This window comes from Podarcis melisellensis, assembly GCF_964234715.1.
Source record: "Podarcis melisellensis genome assembly, chromosome: 13".
NCBI lineage: Eukaryota > Metazoa > Chordata > Lepidosauria > Squamata > Lacertidae > Podarcis > Podarcis melisellensis.
Window position 1 is genome coordinate 24,524,091 of NC_138545.1, and position 15,298 is coordinate 24,539,388.

General features: G+C 44.1%; 2 protein-coding genes across 2 annotated transcripts in view; one reads left to right on the forward strand and one right to left on the reverse strand.

Annotated features, from left to right (window-relative positions):
• Window positions 1-15,298, reverse strand: part of LOC309355448 (uncharacterized protein) — a 60,151-nt gene that overhangs the window by 30,488 nt on the left and 14,365 nt on the right. Inside the window, exons 2-4 of the mRNA XM_081886326.1 lie at window positions 10,265-10,520; window positions 3,163-3,363; window positions 1,775-1,855 (exon numbers count right to left, since the gene is read on the reverse strand). The gene's annotated coding sequence lies outside the window, so the exon portion shown is untranslated. The remainder of the gene's footprint in view (window positions 1-1,774; window positions 1,856-3,162; window positions 3,364-10,264; window positions 10,521-15,298) is intronic.
• Window positions 1,252-7,300, forward strand: LOC309355507 (serine/threonine-protein kinase SBK1-like). The gene is made up of 4 exons (XM_081886444.1): window positions 1,252-1,464; window positions 2,884-3,048; window positions 4,254-4,456; window positions 5,774-7,300. The coding sequence occupies exons 2-4, from the start codon at window positions 2,886-2,888 to the stop codon at window positions 6,365-6,367; spliced, it is 960 nt and encodes a 319-aa protein (XP_081742570.1). The 5' UTR covers window positions 1,252-1,464; window positions 2,884-2,885; the 3' UTR covers window positions 6,368-7,300.

A 15,298-nucleotide genomic window follows, 5' to 3' on the forward strand; every position in this document is an offset into this window, starting at 1 on the left:
CTTATATCAGCATGGGGTGGGATGCCCAAAGGGAGTTGCAGAATATGAGAGTGGAGGAGGCATGGGAATTGAGGGTGGTCTGTGCGCAAGGGAGACTTGAAAAAAGGAGGAAGAGCTAGGGAAAGGGGGTGAAGGTAATTGTGTGTGTGTGAGCCTGTGTGCATGTGCACAAATGGGACTGCACAACTGTGGAAGGTGTGGAAATGAGAGCTCTCTATGTGTAAGGGAGAGTTGAGGAAAGTAAGGAGGGTTGAAAGAAAAAATAATGAATGAGGGTGCAAATCAGGTTGCAAAAAAGGAGGGAGCAGGATGCATGTGATTGGGTTTGAAGATGAAAGCAGGGGCATGAAGGGGTCTGCAGAATAGGAAAGGAAGATGGCTTCATAAATAGGTGGAAGAGAAAAGGGTGTTTAGTACAGTGGTACCTCGGGTTAAGTACTTAATTCGTTCCGGAGGTCCATTCTTAACCTGAAACTGTTCTTAACCTGAAGCACCACTTTAGCTAATGGGGCCTCCTGCTGCTGCTGCGCCGCCGGAGCACAATTTCTGTTCTCATCCTGAAGCAAAGTTCTTAACCCGAGGTACTATTTCTGGGTTAGCGGAGTCTGTAACCTGAAGCCTATGTAACCCGAGGTACCACTGTAGTTGCAATGGGTGGGAGGAGGAAGATGCAGGGTGGTTTTTGTGCGGGGGGGGGGGTGCACAAAAGGAAGAGGGGAGGAGGCATGGACATGGAGGTGAAGGGGGAAATGGGTACAAAGCGTGACTGCAGAATTAAAAAGTGGCTTCGGAAATGGGGTTGGGCAAGTGCAAATCAAGGGAAGCTCTAGGGGTTTGGTGTGGGAGGAATGATGGGAGTTAGTGAGCAGAGTGAGCTGGTGCACAGCCCCTAGTAAGTTATATATTATCTCTCAGGCTTAGTGCTTGTCACCAATAATTATTATTTGGTTTGATGTGCTCTGGAATGGGTTGTAGGTTGCGGCTGGGGCAGCGACCAGCTGCCTGGCAACTTATGAAAAGATGGATCTCTAAGGGCACAGTGGCATTTCTTCTCTGGCCAGATACACTTTGTCTCATCAAAGCTTAGCCACCACCGGGTCTTTGAAGAGCGAGAAGAGAGAAGCACTTCTTTCCAGGAACATCTGGGACACATAGACATATGCGTAGCAGCAGCTGGGCAAGCGTAGGTAAAAATAACCTTGTTAAGTGGCTGCTAATCCTGCCCCATGGAACTGCCTGGACTCCAGAGCCCTGACCTTTTGGGGCAGGGAAGAGATGAGAGGGGGTGGCTTGGCTGCCTTCCCTATTTGTGCGACTGGACTGAACCAGATGAGAAGTGGCTGCTATAAAAGGCTCCATGAGGATCTCCACGTGGCAGGTCCCAAACAGACAGACAGACAGCAAGTCAGTCAACAAAACACTTTGAAAGGAAGAAGCACAACTGCCCCAGCGCCATTGTGGCAGGTAAGTGTGTGTCTTAGAGGCCTGGCACATAGGTAAGCCTAAAGGTTTAGCGTGCTCTTTGCAATTCCTGTAACTGTAATTCAGGTGCAAAACTGACAGGCTAGGGAGTGCATTTGACTTTAACTGTGTAATCAGAAGCATGTTCCACTGAATTCAAGACTTACTCCTATGCATGAGATTGCAACCTAAGTATCTTTCTCTTGCTTTATACCCTGCACCAAGGGAGGAAGCCATATAGAGCCACTTGCAGAAAAATGTATTTATTTATAGGCAGTGCTATTTTTCTAGAAAATGAGGTGCCGGAACTCACCATGAATGCCTCCCTTGTTCTCTTATAATGGCAACAGCATCCACTTGAAAGGTGTTGGAACTGAATTCTGGTGAGTTCCATCTGAAGAAGAAAAAAAAGCCCTGATTATAGGAATGCCTTTGTGTTGTGTGAAGCTAAAACATCCTTAAGTTATTCCCCACACCCGCCATCCCAGTCCTCACAGTTTTGTCTAATGTAAGGGGTATTGAGACTGAAACACAGCTGCCTGTTAATCAGACTCTCTGCTCCCTAAATGTTTCCCCAAGGTCCCAAATATGTGAGCATTGGTTGTGGTTGCTCTGTGAACAAAAGCACTCTGCACACTGTTAGAGGTGCTCCTTTCTTTACACTCTCCAAGTCAGAACTCCAGCATCATAAACCTTTTTGCAATCAGGCCTCATCTGGCACAGGACTCTGCACTGATTCTCATTTTGTGACTTGCTCCACCAGAGTTGGGCAGCATCTGGCCGTCCTTCAGAGGCAGCTGATGCAAAGCCCAATACCTGGGGTGTCTGGTTATGTAAACACTCTGGTGTCATCATTTCTGATTCCGTGCCAAAAAATGGAATCATTGCTCTCACATGGCAGTATATGCTGTTTCGGAATGACCAAGGCGTAGCAGGAGCAAGGAAGTGTGGGGAGGGAAAACATCATGTTGGGTAACAAATGACCCCACTTTCTATAGGAAGGAAGGGACCATCTGCAGTAGTGAGATAACATAATTACGGTTGCCTTGCACTGTCTGAACCTATCAAGGTGAATGGGCAATTGTGCAGTCTTTATAGTGTTGCAGGCCTTTTCCCCTGTGCTATGCAATATGGTCCAGTTTCATAAGAGTTTTGCACAGTCTGTTTCATGGAAATGGCTATTCCTAGATCTTCTGTTTATTTCGGAAGGCAAAGGAAAAATGCCTCTCCAATTATTTCTTTCTCATTGGGCCTTTTGCCTTCAATGCAGAAAGGTGACCCTGTCCCAATTCCTGCTATGCATTTTAGTCACCTGGCACCCACAAAAAAGTGTACATGCAGGAGGGTACATTGGCAGTTGGTCAGTGGTCTTTTTGCATTCACCCCAAGGCTCTTCTGTCTTCTGTCTCTCCTCCTGAACAGCCATGAAGCTTGTCTCTGGAGACATCGCAAAACGACTTGAAGAGATGGTGTTGTTGACTTCTCAGAACCTGCCCCAGGTGGAGGTGGCTACGAGTTACACTGTCCTCCGAGAGCTTGGCAGTGGCTCCTATGGGCATGTGTTGATGGCAGTCCACCAACGCCAAGGTAGGTTAGAACCCAAGAGGATGGAGAGGCAGAGGCGGCTACAAAACAGATCACTGAACCTATGAGAGAACTTAGGTGTAAGATATGTGTGTAAATCAGTCCATGTTATTCTACCTGAAGGGGCCGAGAAGGTTCTTCTAGATTGTTGGTAAAGTGGCTGTTAGAAAGTGTCAGTTGAATAGATTTCTGGAGTGAGAATGGAGAGTCCATCTAAAGAGAGTTAACACGATCCTTTCTGAGGAGAACAGAACTCATCCCTTCCCAGCTCTGGGAAGCTTGCATTCTACTCTGAAGAAATGTAGATCTGTCTGTCTCCTGAAAAAGAAGAAATACCCACATCTCTTTTTTTGCTAGTCTACACAGCACAAGGGAATGTATGTGCCACTTCCATTTTTGGAGAAACTAGGGGATGTTGTTATACCTGCAGAATGGTGAGCGTAGTCTCCTATAATCTTTGAATTATTCTCTCCATTATTGTTTCAAGGGTGATTTTCAAGTATTGGGATGGACCCTAAGGATTATACTCTCTAATCCTGTACTTGCTTACATCTTTGGGATTTATTTCTGGTACTGAGTAGACATATATATAGGATTGCTCTGTAGATCTTTCTAAAATCAATGGGAAAAGAAGTCATGGTTGAATTGTCTGGTTGAAATAAGTTATACTGGATCTAAAGCAGCATCATTTAAATCGATAGCATGTTGTTGTTTTGCTGAAAAGAATTGTGTTCGCTTTTGCACCACAAGAGCAAAATGTGAGACTAGCTTGTTTGATGTGGAATGTCCCTGGGGGGCACCCAAGCCATTTATATTTTCTCCTCTCTTTCAGGGGCCAAGGGTCTCTTGGCTGACTCCCAATTGCCACTGTTTGGCACATTTAGGTGGACTGAAGCACTCTGTTGCCTTAGCACAATAAATCCACTTTAAATAAGAAACAGACTTTCCCCCACTATGAAAGTGGCAGGGAAGAACATTGGAAAGTGTGGAATAAAAGAACAATTAATTGGAAGGCTGATAAGGACTCCATAAGCAAATCAAGATGAATGCAGAATAATTGCTCATTGTCCTATAACCGCCCTGCAAACAAATCAGCACAAATGCTTAATACGTAAAGATCAGACATAGTCTAACCTCCGTGTAAGCTTTGTGTCAGCAAATCAGGATGATTGGTCATCTGGAGGAAACCGTTATCTTCTCTCTTGCAGGAACACCCATGGCACTGAAATTTGTACACAAGAAGGCTACAGAATTGCTAGATTTCGTGAATGAATACTGCATTGCGCTGACTTTGGGGGCTCATCCCTGCATTGCCACTGCCCTTGGGATTGCTTTCCAGACCCCCAAACACTACGTCTTTGCACAGGAGTTGGCTCTGGCCAGTGACCTCTTCTCGCTCATGGTGCCACAGGTAACAAACCCACCAGGCATGGACACAGACCACTTATGCCTTCTGTAGTTTGCAGCTTCCCACCCCATTCCATGCTTTTCGAAAAGTTATGGTGGAGGAGAAAGATGTGACAGAATGGAGTTTCTTTGCTTGTATGCCCCTTTCCCCCCCTACTCCCACGTCATTTCAAATCATGGAATAGTACCAGGCTGGTTTTCACTGCCAGGACCACCTGTAGTAATAAGATTGCCTATGAGTTGCAGCTGATTACTCTGTTGGTTAAATCTGCATATAGGTCAAAACAATATTTCTAAAGCGAGAAGCATGCTGTCTTTAGTTTTCAGCAGAAAACATCTTTTAATAAGAGGCATTCCTCCTGCATGAGACGGGACAATGCTTCTTCGAATATGGTACTCACCATATGTAGTTTGTATAAACACTTGTAATTTTTGCATTTTTAAAAAGTCTTCTGCTTCTTTAATCAAGTGGGCTTTTTAGTCAAAGGTACAGTTGAGCTTTCTAACTACTCTCCATGCCTGAAAAATTAGAAATGTATTTTAAAAGCTTCCCTGCATGCTGTCTTTTTTATGTGATACCAAACGCAATACTTACAACACATGATCACAGAAACACAGGATACAGCCAGCCTTACAAGTGCATATGCACTATTTTCTTCCTCATCTGCTCCTTTTCAAGTTGCTTTCTGGAAAGCTGCCTAAGAGCAAGTGCTTAAAAAGACTAGATAGAGTGCATCCACTCATCTTGACTCAGGCAACTGAGCTGAATGGAAGTTGTTAATGCAAAGGGGTTCAATCATGAACCTCGAAAGAGGACCCAAGCATATAGCTGCCCTAAAACTTCCCACAATATAATCTCTCCCTGCTTGAGCACACCAGAGAATGGGGTTGGGCAATATATAATCCAAAACCGGTTTGAAGTCCATATCATGATATTAGTTTCATAATTTTTGATCTGAAAATATATTGTGAATCATGATGTGTGTTTGTGTGCTATGCAAAAATCACGATACGGGAAAACCCATGATGCCAGCCAATGCCTCTACATACATTTCAGACACTGTAATATATCACAATGTTGAAAACCAGGTATCCCTCAGCCCTACTCTTTATCTCTACATAGTTTCATCCTTATTTCAGACATTGTGATATATTGGTACAGTATATCACAATATTTAGCTGGTGATATATCATGATGTTGAAAACCGGTTAGTGCCTAGCCCTACCAGAGAACTGAAGAATGGAGCCTGGAGATGTTTCTACCTTCAGGGAATTTGTGTGGCTGCACACGTGACTTTCAACTCTCCCTTTCTTCCTCCAGGTTGGTGTGCCTGAGCAGCGGGTCAAGCGCTGTGCCCTGCAGCTTGCCAGTGCCCTTGAGTACATGGAAACGAAGGGGCTGGTGCACCGTGACGTCAAGCCAGAGAACGTGCTGCTGTGTGACCCGGAGTGCCGCCGCATCAAGCTGACCGACTTTGGGCTGAGCTGCCCCCGAGGCCGGGCCATTGAGGCTTTGTCAGAGAGCCTGCCATACACGGCCCCCGAGTTGAGCACGCTGGGCCCCAAAGCTCGTTTGGAGGCCCAGCCCAGCCTTGACACATGGTCCCTGGGAGTGCTGCTCTTCTGCGTGCTTACCGGCTACTTCCCCTGGCTCACAGCTGTACCCGCTGACCGGTACTACCGCAGCTTTGTCTGCTGGCATCGCAGCCCCCGCTTTTCCCCGCGCCCACCCCATTGGGGGCGTTTTACTCCCCAGGCATTGGAAATGCTGCGGGGACTGTTGATGCCCGACGCGGCTCAGCGTAGCCCAGCCAAGGAGGTGATGAATTATATCAAAGTGCCTTGGTTGCTCCCAGAGGCCCAGAGCTGTGTTCGGCCTAGCAGAGATCTTCTTGGCACCAGCCGGCGCTGCTAATAATCTAGGCCATGTGTGTGAAGCAGGGAGGGGTGGCACCAATCCCAAACCTAGCCTTAGCCATTGAGGGACCAAAGACACCATGCACATCACCAAACCAAAACACCTCATTGTTCCTGAGGGCAAAGAGAAAGTACAGTCAAGCTAGGGAAAGAGAGAGGAAAAGACTGTTATCCTCAGAAAACAGAGCAAGCTGCCAGCAGGGCGGGGCAGGAAAAACTTTAGGGAATCATTCCTCTCCCACATATGTGATTTTTTTCTTAGGAGGGTCGCTCTCCAGTCCCGATTCTGGATCAAAGATTCAAAAGACTTGATTTCAGTCCCTCCTGGGTCAATAACTGGCCACTTCATTGAATGGAAAGGAACCAAATAGACTTACATCTAAAAGGCAACGAAACCTTGGTGTCTGTCACTCACCCTGAATTAGACGAAATGGGGGTGGGCTAAAATTATGTGTGACTAGATTGGGAATGAGGGGCCAGCAACAATGGTCAGATTTACGAGACTTCTGTATGGTTGTCAATCATGGTGACCACAAAGTCTGCTGATGTGACAGTGGACATTACTGAGCAGTTAACGCTGCCCTTTGTGCTCTTTCCAGCCACCATGGATGGACTGTCTCTTGACAAGTCATATCCAATGAAGAGAGAGAGTGATGCAGTAGAGATGTAAGGAGAAATTTGATCTTTGACTGGCAGAGTCACCAAGGAGACGATTTGGAGGTCTAGAATTGATGTTGCTGTGGGTCTAGCAATGTTTTGCTGGAAAACCGCCCAGAGCGGCTGGGGCAACCCAGTCAGATGGGTGGCATATAATTAAGAGGATTAGTAGTAGTAGTAGTAGTAGTATTGCCTGCCTATGTGCTTGTTTATATGCTGCTGTAATACCCATTCAACTTGTACATTTGTAAATAAAGAGATTATATTATGAAAACATTGTATATAGTCGGTGCTCTCATTTTGCAAAGAAACACATCCTGTAATGCAGCCTGCAATGGTGACCTCCAGCTGCTTTGGACTACAAGTTCCATGAGTCTCAGCCAGCTAGGGCTGATGGGGGTTGTAGTCCAAAACACCTGATGGGCACCAGGCTGGGAAAAAGCTGCTGTAATAGTTGACTCTGACTTCCCACTGCTTGGGAACTGGGGAGTGCAGAATGAGATTGCTTTCAGTTAGAAACTGACAGCCAAAGATATGATGGGTACATTTGAATCAATACACGCCATTAATAGGTGTGCCCCCCAGCCTGGGCAACTGGCTTCTGCATTGCTTCAGGACACACATTTCCTAAGGCAGTCTTAATGATACCCATGCTCACCAATGCCAATTGCCAGGCAGGACAAGCCCTTGCCAACACAACTACTCTTCTGAGAGCGGGCTTATGGGGGATGTGCTCTTGCTCTGCACCCCGAAGGCTTCCTGGCGTCTTGAGCTGTGTGTCGCATGAGGCTCCATAGGCTTCGAAACATGAACATCCAAAAGCAGCTGTAACCGGAAACGATTAACAAGCGGCCAATTTGGCTTGGCCCCGGCGTCCTCTCACGCACCTGCTAAATATAACCCACAGCTGACAACAGACACAGCGGGTGGGTGGGAGAAAAATACTCCCACCCCACCCTATGCTTCCTCTTTGTTGATTCTCTAAAGGAGAGAGAGCTCACATTTGGCGTCACAAGGCATTGAGGAATATTGCACAGCCCTTTCAAACAATCGCCCTTTACAAATACAGTTTGGTTTTTTGTATATAATTTTTGTTAAATTTTCTGTTTTACAATTTAAAATACTTATTTTTACATCCTTAAGATATCAGTGACTTCCCTTCTCTTTCCGTGGTTCATTTTACATACCATAAATCCCTGCACATTTTACAAAAAAACCTATACCATTCAGTATTCCATTACTGCATTCATCAAAGCTTATTTACACTGTTGAATTTATCTTAATGCTGCCAACGTTTTCAGCTGTACACAATTGTTTCCCATATATTCAATAAACGTTTTCCAATCTTCTCTAAACATATGTTCTTCTTGTTCTCATATTCTATATGTTAAGTCTGCAAGCTCTGCATATTCTGTCAACTTAAGTTGCCATTCTTTGGTTGTAACCTTACTTTACAAATAAGTGTATTTTTCCTGTGTATAAGACGATATTTTTTCCTTTGAAATAATAGGCAAAAATTGTGGGTGTCTTATGCATGGATAGCAGTGGGGGGGATGGGTGATTGGTGCCAGCAGCCAGCAGGAGATTGGCAGCAGTGATTGGGTGTGTGATTGGTTGCTGTGGCAAGGTCTGCTGACGATTGGCTGCTGCTGCGGCAATAGGGCGGGTTATTTGCGGCAGCAGCGAGGCGTGTGCGCAATTGGCTGTTGTTGCTTTGTGTGTGCAGGTGGGCTTTTGGCAGTAGTCTTATATATGGGGGAGTGTTACACACAGAAAAATACGGTACATTTTGGATGCTAACATCCCACAAGAACTGTTTTTTTAAAAAGGTATATGTTAATGTAAAGTATATATATTCATTTGCTGAATTTAACAGGCTTCTTTTGCAATTAATCAAACACTTGTAAAAACAGGCCAATATTTTGATTAATCCACATGAATATAGGTGGTACCCATTCACACCCTTGTACACATGCACTCTACATGTGGCTGCAACAGCAGTCAACAGCTGATTTTGTATCAGCATATATTTAAATGAATTGAGTGATGTGCAAATAAATATCTCAGGGTGGGGGAAGTGATGACTTTCTCTCTGCCCCATACCCATGGGCCGTCCATTGCCAGTGTCACTGTGTCTCCATCAGCTGCTCTAAAATATATTATTTGCAAACTGGGGCTGGCAGACACTGGAGAGAAGAGTGACATGAGGGAGTCATAAAACTGTCAGCCCCATGAGTGAATTACTGGAACTGGCAGGGCAGGGAGAGTTATGTTCAAAACATAGTAAACTAAGTAAAGCTGAGTAAAGCCGCTGGCTAGTTTTAAACGTACCCAGATAATTTTTGTTCAGCCACCAGGGTGATGGAGGTATCCCCACCCTTGGCTCACACCAAATTCAGCTTCAGTTTAAAATGTACGGCTTTAGAGAAAGTGTCAGATGAGTGGGATCATAGGTCTTCATTTAGGAGTTATCTACACTTATTTTTTGCCCCACTCTTTCCAGGCAAAGGTCCACGCTTAAAAGCTCAAGTCCAAGTGTCTGTCCCTCCCTCCCCTCCCCAAGCTTTTCCTGCTGAAAGCTGCTCTTTAGTTCTCAACTGGAGCAAATGTCAATTTGGGCTTTCCGCAGATTGCTATTTGATCCAACTGAGCTTTAAAAAGCAGGTTTTCATTGGGGGGGGGGAGTTCCAGTGCAAAAAAGGGAGAGGGCACTCAGACATGGAGATTTTAAATGTGGACTGTGGCTAGAAAGAGTGAAGGAGATGTAAGTGTGGAAAAGCTCTTAGTGGGGCAGGACTTACAAGTGTCCCAACCTAAGCTGGATTGGAACACTTGCATCACCACAATTTTCTATTTTGTTTGTTTAAGGTTGTTATTTTTAAGAGAAAGACAGAGCAAATAGCTAATAGTCTCCTGAACTGTTAAGTGCTGTGTAGAGAAGAAAATTTCCGTTTTTTCTTACAACTGAATATCAACCTGTTACCAAAATCTAAACAACCATATTTGCATATTTCTATTTATATCATACTGATATGTGTTATGGGTGAGGAGTCAGCTTCGCCTGCTGAACAAGCAGCCTGAAGGGGGAGAAGGCAGAGGGACTCCACCTGCAGCTGATCAACCTTCAAGGGCACAGGGGAGAAGGTGCTGATGAGAACCAGCAGGCTTCAGCCTTCTTAAGCAGAGCTTCCAGCAGCAGTCAGAAGCTGTTAACAATGCTTGTAGTTCCTGGTCCTACCTTGCTGCTTCCTGCTTGTCTTGATCCTTGACTCCCTGATCATCGGATTTCCTAACCCCTGGACCATCTGACCACATGGATTGTTGTTTGCCTGACCCTAGGACTGCACCTTCCTTTGGATGCTGACTCTGCCCCCAGGCAAGTACGTGTCAGAGGCAATTCTGATTGGCCGGCCTCCAACTCCATTAAGTTTTGCTCAGCAATGAGACTATGACAATACACCACTTCTTGGATGCACAAGGGGCCCTCAATGCACCTGATGAGAAAGAAAATAAAATAATAAATAAAATGTGAAAATCAATAAAAACAGCCAGAGTTATGTAAGTTATTATGCAGCAGCATAAAACAAATAATTCAGAACATAAAGCTATACTTAAATCTTTCTGGAGACTGGGATGAAACAGGTTAAATCAGATTGGACACCTGGGGAAGTATTATTATCTAACGAGAGAACACTTGATTACTTACAGGTAGAAGTTTATTGTGGAATTGAGGCTGCTATATCCCATGTGTGGCAATTTATTTGGTGAACAACTTTATAATATGTTGAATAATTCTGAAATACTTCCAGTGGAAGCAATGATTTAAAATGCAAAACAGTGCAGAGGAAATACCAGACCACTTGTAAAAAATACCAGTGTCTTTTAAAAAGCACATTAACATGCAGAGGAGCTCTCTTGCAAAATGCTTATTTGATATAGTAAAGACCATCCATGACAGCTTGACAAATTTTCTAAAGTTTCATCAAGATACAGCTGTTTTGTATAATGGCAAGTGAATTGTAAGAAAGCGAATTCCTAAGGAGTGATATCAACCTTAAAATTTCAGAGAACTGGCAAGTCGGTTTCTTTGCACATCACCTTCATGGTATAGCAAACCATAATTGCCAACACCCAGATTCACAAAGACCACCAACTTAGCAACGCTGCTGACGCAGGAGCTCTCCCCATCATGACTAGAAATTTGGACAACTCTTGAGGTTATCAGCACTGAATAGCTGAAAATCATGGCTTGCCTGGGAGAGAGACCTGCACTATGAGATACATGGGACCACTCCATTAGCACCATTGTAAAGGGGTGTCTGTGTTTTGGAGTCAAAAGATCACAATTTTGTTGGAGAGTACTGAATGTGCTTTGGTGTGTTAATCTTCCTGACCTTTAGATAGATCGTGGGGAGTTCTAATCCTCTGCGCCTTTAAGAGGCTCTTGGAAACTGATAGCTCAGGTGTGAAGATCGGAAGAGTGATTATCTTAATTGCAGGACTGCAAGCACCTGTTCCTAGAAGGAACTACTTCTTCAATAAACAGATTCTGATTCGTAGAAGTAATGGTCTAAGCTTTCAGTGACAATAAACTGTAAATTTTTATACAGAGGTACCAGATTAAGTTTATAAAGTTGGCAATCCTACACAGGTGCCTAGGAAGCACTTCATCATTCGCTGTATTTGTTGTAGAAACGAGAGGACACATGATTTGGTATGATGTTTTGTAAAGGTTGTAGGAAGAGCTGAATTCTGGAATTTATTTACAATTCTCAGCTTCTGTTACTGTTCTACCTGAAACTTTCAATATTTGATTATTGATTGCATGTCACCAACATCTGACAGGTCAGTTGTCTTAACTGACTGGTCAAAAACCAAATACAGCTCAGAGAAGAGGGTGATGGGAAAGATAGAAAAGGAAACAAAATATTTTGATTAATTGCTGAAGTTGCTTAGAATATGGAGGCTCCTCTGCTAAACTTCATCTTCTCCTGGACTCTGAGCCTGGTACTTTACATGACATGGCAATGTGTTGCTGCAATCAGACAAAACTATTGTGTGGAACTGACGCTGCCCATTGTATGCCTTTTGACCATCAACTGTTGGTCAAACATCAATACAGTACTAAGAAGGAACAGTAGTGGTGGTGGTGGCGGCCGGGGGGGGGGGGCGGGGCTGAGGAAACCCTGGATTCAAAACCCCAACAAACTGAAACTAGTGTTTTGCTAGTTGGTCTTACCTTGGACAACAAATGTCAGTGGAGGCCCTTCAGTTTCGATATAGCAATGTGCCACAGCAGAGGGAGGTCAGGTAGTGAGGAAAAGGCAGGTGAGTGAAGAACAGGAGATGTGTTCTGTTACACTCTTATTGCTCAACTGCAAGCAGAGTGAGTCATCCAAAGACCGCTTCTATAGACACTGGGCAAAACAGCTAATGCTGCTGAAGACAGTTGATGGCTGGCTTGCCACTATGACACTATGGCGCTAATGTCATCCTCCCAGTAATGCCTCTCCATGGTGACATCACAATGCAGTCACATGTCTAAATGGATGGCATCACAAAGTGCGAGCACATGATTGGCTTATCATGCCCATTAACAATTATCAGCATACAAAGTGTGTCAAAGGCTTTTCTGAATACTCGAGTGTCCTGTGGTATTAGCAGCAATTAGACTGTGTCAGCCAATTCAGCAGCTGATGCATAGCTTTACAGAGGACACGCTAGATGTGAAGATGTCCATTCCCTCTCACCAAAACCTCCACACATTATCACTAATTTTCCAACACAGGATTGTTCTTGGCTCGGTAGGAGCCTGAGCTCAAGTATCCCAGTGCGTCAGAGGCCCAAGAGAGTCTCCTAACAATACCTCTCTAGAATTTGCAGGATGTTGTACAAAGAACCATTACAGTCTCAGTCTCAATTTGAGGCACAGCTTATGCCCAGAATGTGCCGTGGATGTCAGGGCTTAGTCCTTCAACACAGGATTCCATAATAAAGGAAAGAGTGCCTCTCTGCATGTTCAAAAGGAACACATACATAGGGGCATAGGGACCAAGGCTGCTTAAGCTCCCAGTTCTCTTCCCCTGCCACCCTCAGAATTTTTTAATGAAGTTGTTGCCTCACCTCTGCCACATCGTGATGTGTTTATTCTCAGCCAGTTTACAAGGACCCAACCCTTTCCTTATTTACAGAAAACTGGCTGTCCTTTCAAGAAATGGTCATCAATCAGGGGTAAATAAAGATGAAGCAGGAGGGCTGGGGAGAAGGGCATCCTTGGGCTGCTCCCATGCCCCCAGATCCCTAGCAAGGACTTCTGCTAAAGTTTACCTCAGGCCCTACATTTATTTATTTTTTAAAATATTTATTGAAATTTTTAGGTTACAGTGTAACAAACAAACAAAGTTATAACATAACATGACATATTTTCTTATCTTCTTAGGACCTCCTCGCGTCTCCCGCCCCTACCTTCCACTTTAAAAAAATTAATCCAGCAAATTATCACCTTACTTCCATCCTTACTGTCTAGTTTTCAATGTTATATCTCAAATTTTAGGAACCTTGGTTATACTCCATAACAAATTAAGTTTAGCCAAATAGTTATCCAAGAAAAAAAATTGTTTTTTCTTACATTTTGACTTATCTTCCTACTTCGCTTCATCTATTTTAATGGTGCCAAATTGTTTATAATCAAGCATCCTGCTTAACATTCATACAACTTACAATATTTTTGCAAATAAATCTTAATTTTTTTCCAATCCTCTTCTACCGTCTCCTCTCCCAGGTCTCGGATTCTGCCGGTCATCTCAGCCAGTTGCATATAGTCCATCAGTTGCATCTGCCATTCTTCCAGTGTGGGTAAATCTTGAGTTTTCCAATGCTTCGCGAGAAGTATCCTTGCTGCTGTTGTTGCGTACATGAAAAATGTTCGGTCCTTCTTTACCACCCCTTGGCCGACAATACCCAAAAGGAAGGCCTCTGGTTTCTTAGAGAAGGTATACTTAAATACCTTTTTCAGTTCATTATATATCATTTCCCAGAAAGCCTTCACTTTAGGGCAGGTCCACCAGAGGTGAAAGAATGTTCCTTCATTTTCTTTACATTTCCAACACTTATTATCAGACAAGTGGTATATTTTTGCAAGTTTGACTGGGGTCATGTACCATCTGTATATCATTTTCATTACATTTTCTTTCAAAGCATTACATGCAGTGAAATTCAACCCAGTAGTCCACAACCTTTCCCAGTCCTCAAACATGATATTGTGCCCAATGTCCTGTGCCCACTTTATCATAGCCGATTTTACCGTTTCATCTTGTGTGTTCCATTTTAACAGCAAGTTGTACATTCTTGAAAGTACCTTAGTCTTAGGCTCTAACAATTCCGTTTCCAACTTCGATTTCTCCACCTGGAACCCTAACTTTTTGTCAAGTTTAAAAACTTCCTTAATCTGAGCGTAATGTAACCAATCTCGCACTTTATCTCTCATTTTCTCCATACTCTGCAATTTCCAATTGTCTCCACCCAGGCCCTACATTTAGCCCTTCCCCCCTGGTGCTTGGCTCAGGGTTGGGCTGCTGTGGCATTCTTCCATTTAAATTTCCTATGATGTCTCAGAGTGAGAGTACATCAGAGGGCATTGTGGGAACCTTAAACAGAAAAATAGACCCAGAAGCACCGCAGCCTACCCCTGTAGTAGAGAAATTACTAGAGTGCTTAGTACACATTCAAACTTGGGACCAGCTCCATTGTAATATATATATAAGGATCCATGCCTCGGTTAGGTGTTTTTGCATTGTTGCAATGCTGGAAGGAAGTGCTGGATGCAGATTGTTCTGTCAATGGATGCAGATGTAATTTGCAATTTCATGGTACTTTGTGAGGTGGGGAACACTGAAATAATTGTGCAGTTTCAAAAGGATCTATTTTACTGGATCTGACACAAGTGTCCCTGTGTGCCTAGCACTCCACTCTATCCCTCCTGTGACACCCCACTTTATTTCTCACCCTCCACATGACTTTTTCTCCCCACAATCTCTCACATTTCTCCGTTTCTTCCATCTCTCTAGGTTGCTCTGCTATCTATTCAGAAACAATCCCACTTGCCTCCCCCTGTAGCTCTGTGGTGGATTGACTCACTATACCCAGTGCCCACAAAGCACTTCTAATTCTGCTTCTGTCACCAGCCCGGGCACTTCTTCCTATCTCTCTGATTTACATCCCTGGTCTTGTCCAGAGCAGCTGCGACAGGAGTTGGCAGTACTAGAACACCATG

Bases quoted from the DNA above. Each gene is read 5' to 3' on its own strand.
- LOC309355507 (XM_081886444.1), top strand. From the start codon at position 2,886: ATGAAGCTTGTCTCTGGAGACATCGCAAAACGACTTGAAGAGATGGTG. The intron at 3,049-4,253 runs GTAGGTTAGAAC...TCTCTCTTGCAG, and splicing joins GGCAGTCCACCAACGCCAAG to GAACACCCATGGCACTGAAA. The intron at 4,457-5,773 runs GTAACAAACCCA...TTCTTCCTCCAG, and splicing joins TCTCGCTCATGGTGCCACAG to GTTGGTGTGCCTGAGCAGCG.